Below are 14,689 nucleotides of genomic sequence, written 5' to 3' on the forward strand. Positions count from 1 at the left end.
ACAGTAATCAAGACAGTATGGTACTGGCACAAAAACAGAAATATAGATCAATGGAACAGGATAGAAAGCCCAGAGATAAACCCACACACATATGGTCACCTTATCTTTGATAAAGGAGGGAAGGATATACAGTGGAGAAAAGATAGCCTCTTCAATAAGTGGTGCTGGGAAAACTGGACAGCTACCTGTAGAAGTATGAAATTAGAACACTCCCTAACACCATACACAAAAATAAACTCAAAACGGGTTAAAGACCTAAATGTAAGGCCAGACACTATCAAACTCTTAGAGGAAAACATAGGCAGAACACTCTATGACATAAACCACAGCAAGATCCTTTTTGACCCATCTCCTAGAGAAATGGAAATCAAAACAAAAATAAACAAATGGGACCTAATGAAACTTAAAAGCTTTTGCACAGCAAAGGATACCATAAACAAGACCAAAAGACAACCCTCAGAATGGGAGAAAATATTTGCAAATGAAGCAACTGACAAAGGATTAATGTCCAAAATTTACAAGCAACTCAGGCAGCTCAATAACAAAAAAACAAACAATCCAATCCAAAAATGGGCAGAAGAACTAAATAGACATTTCTCCAAAGAAGATATACAGATTGCCAACAAACACATGAAACAATGCTCAACATCATTAATCATTAAAGAAATGCAAATCAAAACTACAGTGAGAAATCACCTCACACCGGTCAGATTGGCCATCATCAATAACTCTAGAAACAATAAATGCTGGAGAGGGTGTGGAGAAAAGGGAACCCTCTTGCACTGCTGGTGGGAATGTAAATTGATACAGCCACTATGGAGAACAGTATGGAGGTTCCTTAAAAAAGTACAAATAGAACTACCATATGACCCCGCAATCCCACTATTGGGCATATACCCTGAGAAAACCATAATTCAAAAAGACTCATGTACCAAAATGTTTATTGCAGCTCTATTTATGATAGCCAGGACATGGAAGCAACCTAAGTATCCATCAACAGATGAGTGGATAAAGAAGATGTGGCACATATATACAATGGAATATTACTCAGCCATAAAAAGAAATGAAACTGAGTTATTTGTAATGAGGTGGATGGACCTGGAGTCTGTCATACAGAGTGAAGTAAGTCAGAAGGAGAAAAACAAATACCGTATGCTAACACATATATATGGAATCTGAGAAAAAAAAAATGTCATAAAGAGATTAGTGGTAGGACTGGAATAAAACACAGACCTACTAGAGCATGGACTTGAGGATATGGGGAGGGGGAAGGGTAAGCTGTGACGATGTGAGAGAGTGGCAGGGACATATACACACTACCAAAAGTAAATAAGATAGCTAGTGGGAAGCTGCCGCATAGCACAGGGAGATCACCTCTGTGCTTTGTGACCACCTAGAGGGGTGGGATAGGGAGGGTGGGAGGGAGGGTGACGCAAGCGGGAAGAGATATGGGAACATATGTATATGTATAACTGATTCACTTTGTTGTAAAGGAGAAACTAACACACCATTGTAAAACAGTTATACTCAAAGATGTTTAAAAAAAAAAAAAGAGTGAGCAGGGGTAGAAGACCTAGAGGCCAAAGCAGCCTGTCCTCAAGCAAAAACTGCTTCAAAGCATTCTTAAGTATGTTTTATTACAATTTTATTTTAATATAAGATGATAAGTTGAATTACACACCATCAGCAAGAAACTTACTCCCCCTCCCACCAAGAAGAGTTGTATGGTCCTAGTACATCCTATAGCACTGAAACGCCGCCATGTACCCCAGGTACTGTTGCTGTAGAAGGAATCCTGCTTGAAAATCAGGGGTCCGCTTACCTAGCTGTTCTCTGGAACTTTGTGTGTTGCTCCCACCTCTGCTGGTGGTGCACCACAAATTGGCCCTCATTCCTGAGGAAGCAGCGCCCATAGGAGACTACAGTCCTTGTGAGAGATTTACATGTTCTGGCCTCTACATTTATATACATATATACATATAAATATATTTATGTACTCATTTATTTGTGACTCCCAAAATGCTACCTTATTCTTGCTACTTTCTATTTTCATATATAGCAGGTAACTTAGAACAACTTCCTTCATAATGCCAGAGGACATGTAAATAATATCATTATGGATTTCACTCTTATGCATTCCTTCTCAACACCAAGCCATCATCAAGGTCAAGAGTTCAAACTTTGCTTTCAATTTCCCTCGTATTTCTGGAGGCCTCTGGAAAGTGCCTCTTCCAAAGGTTGGAGGTGATCTTTGTCTTTAGTCCCAACCTTTTCCCCAGGCTTCACAATCAGTCAAACTATTCTTCACCATTTCTTTTAAACAGTTATTTTCTTACAATCTACGATGAAAGAAGTTTTCTGACAATTCTGTTGCAAACTGAAACTTTTATAAAATATAATAAAATGACCCAGTGATGGCCAATTGCTGTAAAAATATCTCTAAATGCATACTCTAACTTTCCGAACTTATCCCACAGAGTACCAGTTTGCAGAGGGACGATGTGCGCGCACACACACATGCAAGCATGAGCACACACTTGGAGTTGCACTGTTCTAGAGGTCCAACATCATACTACACTTACACCCTATTCTGAGACAACAGTTTTATAAGTGAAAATGAAGACTAACCTTCTCTTCCCCTTTTACACCCTCCCTGTTTAAATACATATTATTTGGCAGGATGCAAGAGAACACAAACACCCAATCAAAAACATTTTCTTTCCAGTCAGAGTCAGCGGAGTTGGTGTCTTACAGAAACAATTCAAGTTTGAAATGCCAAAAATATATGCAACGAAAGTAGATAGGTTCATAAGAAAAACAAATGAACTTCAGAAATCTAAGATCACAGAGCAACCTTGATGAAAAAAGAAAAGTTATTAACCACTGGTTTCTAGAAGAGTCATATTGTATATAAGATGCAGTATTTCAGGAATGTTTTATTTAATGTTATAAAGTGAAAAACATGACTGAATTTATGTTTCAATAATGGAGCAAAGTTCGGGTTTGTACTACTATATTCTTGATTTCTCATGGGTATCATGCCTATAAAAGCATGATATTTTTGAAAAATGGAAAATTAATTTGATGTTACTGTTTTTTACATTTTTTAAGTTTTACATTAGATTATATTTCTATGAATAATCCCTTTTAACAAGTTGTTATAAATTAAACACTTTACAATATTCCCGGAGACTATTCCAACCACATGTGAAAAGCAAGATTAAACAGCCAGGGGGAGGGTGGGATTTTTTTGCATGGCAGAGTGAAGACTTGACATATCCCCTCCCCAAAAGCAATGATAAACTGGAAAAGATTAAGAAACATTTCAAAATTCTGAGGGTGTACAACTAAATGAAAAATGTTTATTAAAAATAAAAACAAAAAAATAAACTTAGTTGGATAAATTTCTTGTTACTTCTGTAACAAATAAACACAAATTTAGTGATTTAACACAAATTTCTCACAGTTCTGGAGGGCAGAAATTCTAAAGTTAATCTGTTGGCAGGGCAGCATTCCTCCTGGAGGCCCTTGGAGAGGATCGGTTTCCATTTTCAGCTTCTAGGGCCATTGACTCTTTGGCTTACGGCTCCTTCCTTATATCAAGGCCAGCAGCATAGCATCTTCAAATCCCTGTCTATCTCTATGTCTCTCTTTCCTTCCCCCTCTCTCTCTTTCCTCTATGACCATCACTTCATCTCCTTGGATTCTATCTTTTCTACCTTCCTCTCTTTTTCCTTACAAGGGTTTAGCCCACCTGAATAATACAGCATTATCTTCCAATCTCGAGATCCTTAATTGCATCTGCAAAGTCCCTGTATGGTAGCATATTCATAGGCTTCAAAGGTTAGAACATGGATATCCTCGGAGTTCCATTAGTCTGTCTACCACAATTAGCCTACCAACTACCAATTGCATATTAATGTGGGGTTCCCTCATCAGCCCCAAGGTCTGTAGCGTGGTAGCCAGGAGAACCAGCCGTCTTGCTGCCAATGCTAAAAAAGATTTACCTGATTTAAGGCTCCATGGAAAAGTTCTATGCCCATGGATATTGTTGCAAGGAATAGTGAACTTGGTGGCAAACAACTGGAATAGCCAGCATCACAGCTGCTTGAGACTGTGGTACTGGTCAGGAAGAGCAAAAAATAAGCCAAAAATTAAATAAAGAGATCTGTGTAACAAAGCAGATATAGTGACTTCAACCTTCAAGAACGCAGGATGTACACTTTAACCATACATCCATATCAGAAAGGAAGAAATAAAACTGTATTGTCAGACAAGTTGATCCTGTATACTGAAAATCCTAAGAAATCATGGGAAAAGAACCAAGAATATCATCTAGAACTAACAAGTGAGTTTTGTGAGGTTACATGACAGAAGATTAATATATTTTTATTTCTACATTTCAATGAGCAATCAAAAAATGAAATTAAGAAGACAGTTTCATTCACAATAGCATCAATAATAAATATATGGAAATAAATTTAACAAAAGTGCAAGACGTGTATACTGAAAATTACAAAACATTTCTGAAGGAAATTTTGAAAGATCTAAATAAAGAGAGAGGCAGTCCATGCTTTGGGGCTAGAAGACTCAATATAGTAAGATATTAATTCTCCCTAAATTGATCTATAAATTCAGTGTATCTGAATTTAGATACTGAATTTAGATGGATCAAATTTATAGTGATCTATAAATTTCTATCAGAATCCTCGTAGACATTTTACAGAATTTGACAAGCTGATCCCAAAACTTATATGAAAATGCAAATACCCAGAATGACCAAAATAATTTTGATAAAGAACCAAGAGGAAGGGTTTTACCTTCATGATTTCAGAATTTATTATGAAGCTAACAATAATCAAAACACTATGATTTGACAGTTTCTTAAAAAGTTAATTTTTTGATTCCTACTTGCATGAAGTATCCAGGAAAGGTAAATCTACAGAGACAGAAAGCCTGGGGTTTGTGGTGGGAATGCAGAGTGACTTTAAAAGGGCACAAAAGAATTTATTTGGATAACGGAAATGTTTTGAAACAGGATTTTGGTGCTGGTTGCACAACTCTGTAAATTTACTAAAATATATTGAATTATACTTTTAAAATTGGTAAATTTATGGTATGTAAATTACACTTCAATAATTTTTTTTAAAAAGAGATTAAATGGGCTGGAAAGGCTGAATGGTTAATATCTTAGTCTCTAAAATTTCTTTCTTAAAACTATTCTCGTGGGTTCTTGAGTCTGTGGGGTAAAAATCTCCTGATACTTGATTTTCAGCGTTCACCTATTATATATCGCCTACTCTACTAGACTAAAACTTTCTTGAAGATAGGATACTGTGTCTTAAAACATTTTTATATCCCACTCCCATAGTGCTTCGCATAGCTTTCACGGATAGACCAAGCTCTTTAAATATTAGTTTGTATAACTTGTTTATAATGAAATTTTATAACAAAGTATGACCTTTTTAGGTCTCTGCTTTCATTTAACTGTAATTAGAGTAATTTTGTTACTCTTCTTATAGAGCATATTTATCTTTTTCTATATTCATTTTGTCATCTCCTTCATTTCACTATAAGTATAGTTACACCAGCTAGAGGATAAACATAAAATATAATTATGTCTCAATAAAGTCATTAAACCACATTAAAATCATATTAAGCAAGGCAAGTCCAAAATATTGTCAATTTAAACAAGATATGCAATCGTTTAGTTGGTCACTGTTGATTATTTCTTGAAAGCCTAGGACTTTTTTTTTTTTTTTACAACAGGGCCTCGTTCACGATCCCCAACAATTTTGGAAATGTCTCCCCAACTTATTCGAAAAAAACTAGAATGTGTAGACTTAAGTCAATATGTACGGTAAGTTTTAATAAACATGGTTAATGCAGACATCTGTGTTCATGGAATTTTGGATAGATTGTCAATAGGCAGTTGCTAAACAACAGAAAATTTGAAATTAAATGCTTAATATATTTTAAGTGTATTTGAATTTTTAGAAGTACAGAATTCATATCTTAAATTTAGCAAATGTTTTATTAACTCAGTTATAAAAGCATTTAAATGTTTTCTGTAAAGATTTAATTTGTAGCCTGGTTAAGGTGAGTTGAGCTGCAGAAAAATCCCCTCATACCTGCTGCTATTATTTACTTAGATTGAATTTTCTTAAGAACTAAACAATAGGATTAATAGAGGTAGTTACTCAAGCACATTTATCAATTTGAAAACATTTTCAAACCTACTTAGCTTCATAAATTAAAAAGAAAACACCTACAAAATATTCTCATAGCTTCGCACACCAATTCCACAAACACCTCTTCAAATAGCACATCTAATTTTGCTGGTATTTTCCTAAAATAATTTCCTAAAATACTAGTGAGTTAATAAATGGAGCCTAGCCCATGTAAAAATAATGATTTATTCTTTCTGTTCCTGATATTTGATTTGATTCAGACCACCACCCTACTGAGATGATTTTAAATATTTGAGTGCTAAAGTTCATGCTAGAGTTCCCAAATGACTTATGTATCTCTTTTGATGTTTTTATATCAAGAAAAACAAATACTGATCCTCTGCTGCAAACGGATGAGCTGACTCAGCAGCAGGCGATGCAAAAGGCAGAGGAGGTCCATCAGTTTCGACAGTATAGGACCAGACTCCTTAGCATTCGTGATACTGAGCAAGAAGAGAGGCTTAAAGTAAAGGATCAAGTTCTGGAGATGTATGGGGAGATGCGGGTGAGTCTAAAAGGGCATATATTGGATCACAATTGACAAATTCTTCTGTAATATTAAAAAGGGGTCATAGAATCATATTGTAACCAGGTAGAAAGAAGCCTTGAAAACATTTAGTTCCCAACTTCTCAGAAAATTGGCAAATTAATTGTACACATCTATTTTACTCACTCCCTAAAATCCCTCTAAAATACACTATTGGAAATTTATCCACAAAATTTGAAGAATGGAAGCAGAGACAACAGCAAAATATTTGTGAAGTCGGAAAGTAGCTGAAGGAAGATTGCATTATCAGACTTGAAGTAGCCAAATCCTAAGCTGGCAGCAGAAAAACTCTTAAGAGTCAACCCAGTTTGCTACACAGAATGCCCCAAAGGCTCAGAAATCGGTGGCACCAGCCACGTTAAGATGTGAAGGTGAAGGAAGTGAGAGGAAGAAAAAAGATACCACCAAAAGTTCTTCACGTACAAATCAGATATATTTTGTCAGGGTTAGAATATGTATGGGGAACTAGTAATTTATTGAGCACAGTTACTGTGAGAGATACACCGGCTGCATATTTTATATAGATTATGTCTGAATTCATTTAAAGCAGATAGTTGCTTTATCAAAATCCCCGCTCATTTCTTTCTTCACCTTTATTTTTGTCCTACTGACTCTTTTATTTACCATTCTGTAAAATCTGATGTGCCCATTGATATCTCATGCTTTATGCACTAAGAAACATTTGAGACCATAACCTAATTTTCATCTTTCTTCAATAATTTCCTATGAGTCTGTTGGCCTGAGGAAAGGGAGTGCAGTTTTTTATGAAACCATAATAAGGCTCTATCAGTCGATCTTATTTGCTTAGGTTTTTTGTTTATTTGTTTGTTTGGATTAGGACTCCTTAGATGAAGCCCGGCAGAAGATCTTCAATATCCGGGAAGAGTATAGAAACAAGTTACTGGAAGCTGAGCGCCAAAGATTGGAGTCTCAGGCTGCGGAGGAAGCCGCGATCCGGCTAGAGCCAGAAAAGAAGGTCCCGGCTCCAGACACACACAAAAAAAAACAGAAAGGAAAGAAAAAGTGACCAGGAGATGCACAATACTCCCTTTCCTCCAAAGAGGGAAAACCTACTCTTAATTATCTATAACTTTGCCTTTTGATGAAAATAAGGTATTAGGTCAATTGAAAATAGATGTTTTCCCACCTTAGAAGTAGTTTCTGTGTTTTGATGTTAACTTATTGGTTCTTCCCAGAGAGCTATGATTTGAGTATAAAATTTCAATAAAAATAGTCTCAAAATATTTGGAATGTAATAAAATGTATGTGTCTCACTCTGAATTGCTTCATTTTTAGTTAGTGCCAGAACAGGATCATAAGTGAACCAACAGGATTGCCTTTGAAAAATTCCACAATGAGAAAAATAGCTCTTGCTCTTTCATCTCTAGCTTTGAAGACTTTAATATATTAAAAAATATGTTTCAAAATCATTAAACAGGGTAGAGATGACGCTCTGTATGAGTTTAGAGTCAAGCGTGAAAAACACACTAAAAAAAAAAACCTCCAAAAATAAATAAAACTTTAAAAAAATTTTTAATAAAAAGTATGCTTCAGACTTGTGCTTTTCTTTTTCAAAGCAGAATGCCAACAAACTCCCTTCATTGGGCAAGAACTTGTGTAGGTTCAGCACACACTCAAAGTGCTAGAAGTTAGAATCCTAAGAATGAGTCAGAGCAACCCAGGCATAGAGAATGTGATCACACACATCCTTTGTTATGTGTACCAGCATTGTATTTTTTGTAACATAGAGCATGTTCTTGTATGCTAGTGCCTTAACTGAGACACATGGTAGGAAACTGCCCCCAAAGCACACTTCCAATTCATGACTTTCTCAGGTGAAGATTCCCATAGTTATTTCTGAACCAGTCAAAGCTGTTCCACTTTGATAGATGATTTCACTTTTCTCATTTATTTAAATTCTTTATTATTAAATTTTTAATTCTTTATACATATGTATGTGTAAATCTACTTATTTAAATATGCAAACACATGCATTTTTCCTCTACTACTCTTTGCCTGAACTTCCTTCACAACCCTCTGATCTACCAGCCCCTCCCAAATAATCCATGGGAACAACCTAGTGTGGATGTTACCATACTTTTCACTTATCTCATGTCATTATACATCAATATTTATATTACATCATGGCTTGTTTTACAAATTGATATTTTATAATACATACTTCACTTTATTTTGAGTTTTCTCACCATACAATATAAAATCTAGTCAAAAGTAATTTATTATTTTTTAACTGCTGTGCAACATTCCATAGTATAAATATACCATAATTTACCCAGCTAATTACTTTGGTTTTAAATTTTTACTATACAAGCTATCTACATGAAAATGTGTGTGTACATGTGTGTATCAGGATATTCAAGTACAGTTGACCCTCAAACAACACGTTTGAACTGTGCAGGTCCACTTACACATGAATAGTTTTCAATAAATATACTGGAAAAATTTTTTTGAGACTTGCAACAATTTGAAAAACTCACAGATGAACTGTGTAGTCTAGAAATAATTTAAAAATTAAGAAAGTCAGATATGTCATGAATGCATAAAATACATGTAGACACTAGTCTGTGTTATCATTTACTACCATGAAATGTCACAAATCCATTATAAAAAGTTAAAATTTATCAAAATAAACACTTGCAGATCATACCTGCTGCCTCTGGCAGTCAAGAGGAATATAAACAAACATAAAAATGTAGTATTAAATCATAACTGAATAAAATTATCTGTAGTATTGGTTCAGCCAAAAAGTTCCTTCGGGTTTTTCATAACATCTTCCGGAAAAACCTGAAGGAACTTTTTGGCCAATCCAGTATTTACTGTAATAATTTTGTAGCCACTTCCTGTTGCTTTTGCAGTGAGCTCAAGTGTTGTAAGCATCTGCTTAAAATGCCATGTGATGCTAATCATCTCCATGTGAGCAGTAGTCTCTCCAGTAAAATGCATATGGCAGTAAAAAACGATCTCTCATGGAATTTGAGTATTTTTCACTGCTTTCAGCACAACACTGTAAACCTTGAATAACATCAGGGAACCCATAGAAAGTGTCACTAGTGATGCTGAAAGTGCTACCAAGAAACAGAGAAAAGTCCTGACGTTACAAGAAAAAGTTGAATTGCTTGATATGTACTATAGATTGGGATCTACAGCTGCAATTGCCCAACATTTCAAGAGAAATGAATCCAGAATAAGGACCACTGTAAAAAAAAAAAATGAAATTTATGAAGCCATTACTGTAGCTATGCCAGCAGGTGGGAAAACTTTGGAGTTTTTGAGAAATACCTTTTTATCTTGTATTGACAATGTAGCTTTTCTGTGGGTGCAGGATTGCTCTAAGAAAGGCATACCTATACACTCTAATATGATTCAAGAAAAAGCAAAATCATTATATGACAACTTAAAGCAAAAGGAAGGTGAAGGATCTAAAGCTGGAAATTTAATGCCAGCAAAGGATGGTTTGATAATTTTAGAAAGAGGTTTGGCTTAACAAATGTCAAGATAACAGGAGAGCAGCTTCTCTTGACCTAGAGGCAGCAGACACGTTCCCAAAAGCCATTAAATAAATGAACAGAAAGGATATCTGCCTGAACAGTTTTTAATGCAGACAAAAGTACCTATTCTAGGAAAAAAAAAAAATACCACAAAGGACATTTATTAGTAAGGAAGAGAAGCGAGCACCAGGCTTTAAAGCAGGAAGGGACAGGCTAACGCTACAGTTCTGTGCAAATGCAGTTGGGTTTATCAGGACCGCCCTTATCTATAAAGCTGCTGACCCCCACGCCTTGAAGCGAAAGATAAACACCAGCTGCCAGGCTTGGTTGTATCACAAGAAGGCCTGAACACTGGAACCCCGTCTTCTGGATTGGTCAGTCAGGAAGTACCTTGCCAGCAAGTGACTGCATTTTAAAGTTCTTTTGATATTGGAGAATGACCCTGGCCACCCAGAACCCCATGAGTTCTACATTGAAGGTGTTCAAGTGGTCTACTTGCCCCCAAACACAACAGCTCTAATGCAGCCTCTAGATCAAGGGGTCATAATGTAACAGAGGAAGAACAGAACTAACACCCTGTTGAAACTGCCTCCCTCATTCTTTAGCCTATATATTCTATTACTTTAGTCCTGCACGTCAAGAGTTAAACATTAGAGAAACACTGCTTGTGCCCAAATAGCTCAGTAAGTTTCCTGAAGAAAGTTCCCATCCCACGGTCCAGGGTTAGTTATGGCTATTACTTGTTGTCGATAAGGTTTCAGCCTAGAAACCTTGCAAATAAGCAGAGATAAGAATGGTAAAGTAAAAATAACTGCTAACAACTTGAAGTTTCTGCAGGAGCCTTGTGATCTGGCCTACATGAGCAAGCAGAAGCACAAAGAAATGTCATGTTTCCCTTGAAGGCCAGGTGTCTCTAAAAAGTCTGCAATCTGCCTTTACCCTTTAATCGTGAGCCCTCCCATTTCCCCTTTTCCCTTAGCATAAAAGAAGCCTGGGCTTCCCTGGTGGCACATTGGTTGAGAATCTGCCTGCTAATGCAGGGGACACAGGTTCGAGCCCCGGTCTGGGAGGATCCCACATGCCACGGAGCAGCTGGGCCCGTGAGCCACAACTACTGAGCCTGCGTGTCTGGAGCCCGTGCTCTGCAACAAGAGAGGCCACGATAGTGAGAGGCCCACGCACCGCAATGAAAAGTGGCCCCCACTTGCCACAACTAGAGAAAGCCCTTGCACAGAAACGAAGAACCAACACAGCAAAAGTAAATAAATAATAAACTCCTACACCCAACATCTAAAAAAAAAAAGAAGCCTGAATCTACTCCAAGTTAAGATGGTTCTTTAGGACATTATTCCACCACCTTCTCAGTTTACTGGCTTTCTGAATAAAGTATCTAGTCCTTGCAGCAGCACCTTGTCTCCCAACTTATTTGCCTGTCGTGATGTGAGCAGTACAAGCTTGGACTCGGTAACAATAAGGAACTTAAAGCCTTATTACACACAGGACTCTATGGAAAGGATTATTAATGCTATGGAAGAGAACTCCAATAGAGAGAACATCATGAAAGTCTGTACAAATTACACCATTGAATATGCCATCGTTGTTATAGAAGAAAGCTGTGAAAGCCAGAAGGCCCAATACAATAAATTCCTACTGGAGAAAACTGTGTCCAGATGTTGTGCATGACTTCACAGGATTTACGACAGAGCCAATCAAGGAAATCATGAGAGAGATTGTGAATATATCAAAAAAATGCCGTGGGGTGGGGTGAAGCGTTTCAAGATAAGGATCTTGGAGAAATTCAAAAGCTAACAGATACCACACCAGAGGAATTCACAGAAGACAACTTGGTGGAGATGAGTGCTTCCAAACCAGTGCCAGATGAGGAGGAAGAAGACACAGAAGAAGCAATGCCAGAAAGCAGATTGACATTAGACAATCTGGCAGAAGGGCTCCAATTACTCAAGACTGCTTCTGACTTATTTTACAACATGGACCTTTCTATGATACGGGGAATGAAACTAAAGCAAATGGTAGAAGAAGGCTTGGAACCATACAGAAACTTTAGAGAAATGAAAAAGCAAAAAAGTCAGACAGAAATTAGAATGTATTTCTGTAAAGTTAGACCTAATGTGCTTGCCCCTCCTCCTCCCCTTCCACCTCCTCCAGCTGTGCCACCTTTGAGACAGCAAGACCAACCCCTCCTCTTCCTCCTCAGCCTACTCAACATGAAGATGATAAGGATGAAGACCTTTATGATGATCCACTTCCACTTAATGGATGGTACATAATGTACCATCCACATAATGGATGGTACATGCCTTACAGTTAATAAACTGATCTGCTGTGTATGTGTGTGTCTTCGTGTGAAAATCTAATAACTGTATGTCAAGCAGTGCATGAGATGCTTCTGTGTCATCATCATCCTCATTGTCGCCTAAATATTCATCCTGTAGGACATCCTGTGAAAGATTTGCATTGAAGGGGAGAGCCTATGCTTACAAAGACGTATGGTGAGTGATAGTTAATACAAAATTAATATGTGTTAGTTTTCTTACTGTTTTATAACTTTGCTTTCAAAGAATTATAGTATATTACTATACAGTATGCCTCTCTTGTAATTGAAGAAACTGCCTATCAGCCTATCATCACAGGTAAATGGCTTTTTAAAAACTGTAACAGTATTTCCATACTGCATTATGAATATGACTATAATACTGTATGTCACAAAAATTGTATGTCAATTCATTCATGAGTGTATGGGCTAAGCTGCCATGAAGCATTTACATTAATTACATTAGGCTACCATAAAGCAATCATATTGCTGCTGCTTTATTATCAATGCATGAATTGCTATACCTGTAAATAAAGTTCTTTTTCACATTATCTTTTCATTTTTGATGTTGTGTTAGTAATTAGTATAACATCTACAGTGTTTTGTATCATATAGACAATACTGATGTATTAGGTACTGACAGACGATTCACCTTGTAAACAGACGATGTATATTTACATTATCAATAAATACAGTACTGTAAATGTACTTTCTCTTCCTTATGATTTTCTTAATAACATTTTCCTTTATCTAGTTTACTTTATTGTAAGAATACAGTATATAATACATAAAACATACAAAATATGTGTTAGTCAACTGTTTATGTTGTTGATAAGGCTTCTGGTCGACAATAAGCTTTTAGTAGTTAAGTTTTTGGGGGAGTCAAAAGTTATACTTGATTTTCGACTGCCCAGGGGTTGGCGTCCCTAACCTCCACTTTATTCAACTGTAGTAGTTGGTATTTTAAATTCTCTTCAAGTTAGATGAAATTCAGCTGCAAGCATATCTTGTCCTTATAATTAAATTATGTATCGTTAATCATCAATCACTTCTGTCAAATCTTTTTTATTGCTGTCATAATTTGTTTTATTTTTTTTTACCTTTTTATTCTCTACTTTTCTTATACTTTTTAACCTATTGCTTTTCTGAGCTTTTCTATTTTTCTATTTCTGATTTTTCAAAGCTCTAAAATTTAAAAAATTTTTACTATACAACATTTTTCTTCTGATTAATACACACTTCTCTGGTATGTTCTTATTTTCTATCTGAATGTTATTTGCTTCACTTTCATCTCATTACCTTTAATAACTTATATAGAGTTAGACAGATTTTACTCACTATTTTTTTTAAGCTTCTTATGGTGGTCTTTATTTTTCTTTTCAAACAACTTCACTGCTTTGTCTGATTATGACTATACATGTCCACTGTAAAAACAACTTAAAGCATAAAAAGTATAAAAGAAGGGAGAAAAAAACATCTGAAATCCTGCCACTCAGATAAACTACTGACTTTCTGATGATCATCTTCCTAGATATATCTGTGTGCATATATACACACAGAGATGTCCAGTTTTATACAAATTAAACCATACTATACATGTTTTTTAAGAGTCATGTTGAAAGTTCTTTAAAATTTTATGCCAACTAGAAATTTTTTTAAATATATCAAACTATTTTCCTTCCTTCCTCATGTTTAACAGCTTACTGAGGTATAATTGACATAAACTGCACATACTTAAAGAGCACAAGTTTTAATAGGTTTTGATGTAATAATAAACATATCCATCATTCACAAAACGTTTCTTCCTTTTTGTTATGCTTCCCTTTTGCTCATCCCTGCAACCACTGTTCTTTCTGTTATGATAGATTAGTTTGCATTTTCTAGTTTTTTATATAAGTAGAATCATACTACATGTACCCTTTTTGTCTGGCTTCTTTCACTTAGTATAATTACTTTGAAATTTATCCATGTTGTTTTATGTACCTATTCGTTCATTTCCTTTTACTGTTCGGTAGTATCCTATTATATGCTTATAAAATGATTTGTTTATCCATTTACCTATTGATGGACA

The 14,689-nt window shown here is 35.8% G+C and overlaps 1 protein-coding gene and 1 long non-coding RNA gene across 9 annotated transcripts in view; one reads left to right on the plus strand and one right to left on the minus strand.

Moving 5' to 3' along the window:
- Positions 1–8,026, plus strand: part of ADGB (androglobin) — a 157,242-nt gene extending 149,216 nt beyond the window's left edge. The window contains exons 34-36 of the mRNA XM_067010977.1: positions 5,770–5,860; positions 6,552–6,735; positions 7,616–8,026. Of these exons, the coding sequence (XP_066867078.1) occupies positions 5,770–5,860; positions 6,552–6,735; positions 7,616–7,804 (464 nt within the window). The 3' untranslated portion in view covers positions 7,805–8,026. The remainder of the gene's footprint in view (positions 1–5,769; positions 5,861–6,551; positions 6,736–7,615) is intronic.
- The window catches only part of LOC131767981 (uncharacterized), a 392,450-nt gene that overhangs the window by 60,008 nt on the left and 317,753 nt on the right, over positions 1–14,689 (minus strand). The gene's annotated exons all lie outside the window — the stretch shown is intronic.

Source organism: Kogia breviceps, chromosome 13 (genome assembly GCF_026419965.1).
Source record: "Kogia breviceps isolate mKogBre1 chromosome 13, mKogBre1 haplotype 1, whole genome shotgun sequence".
Taxonomy (NCBI): domain Eukaryota; kingdom Metazoa; phylum Chordata; class Mammalia; order Artiodactyla; family Physeteridae; genus Kogia; species Kogia breviceps.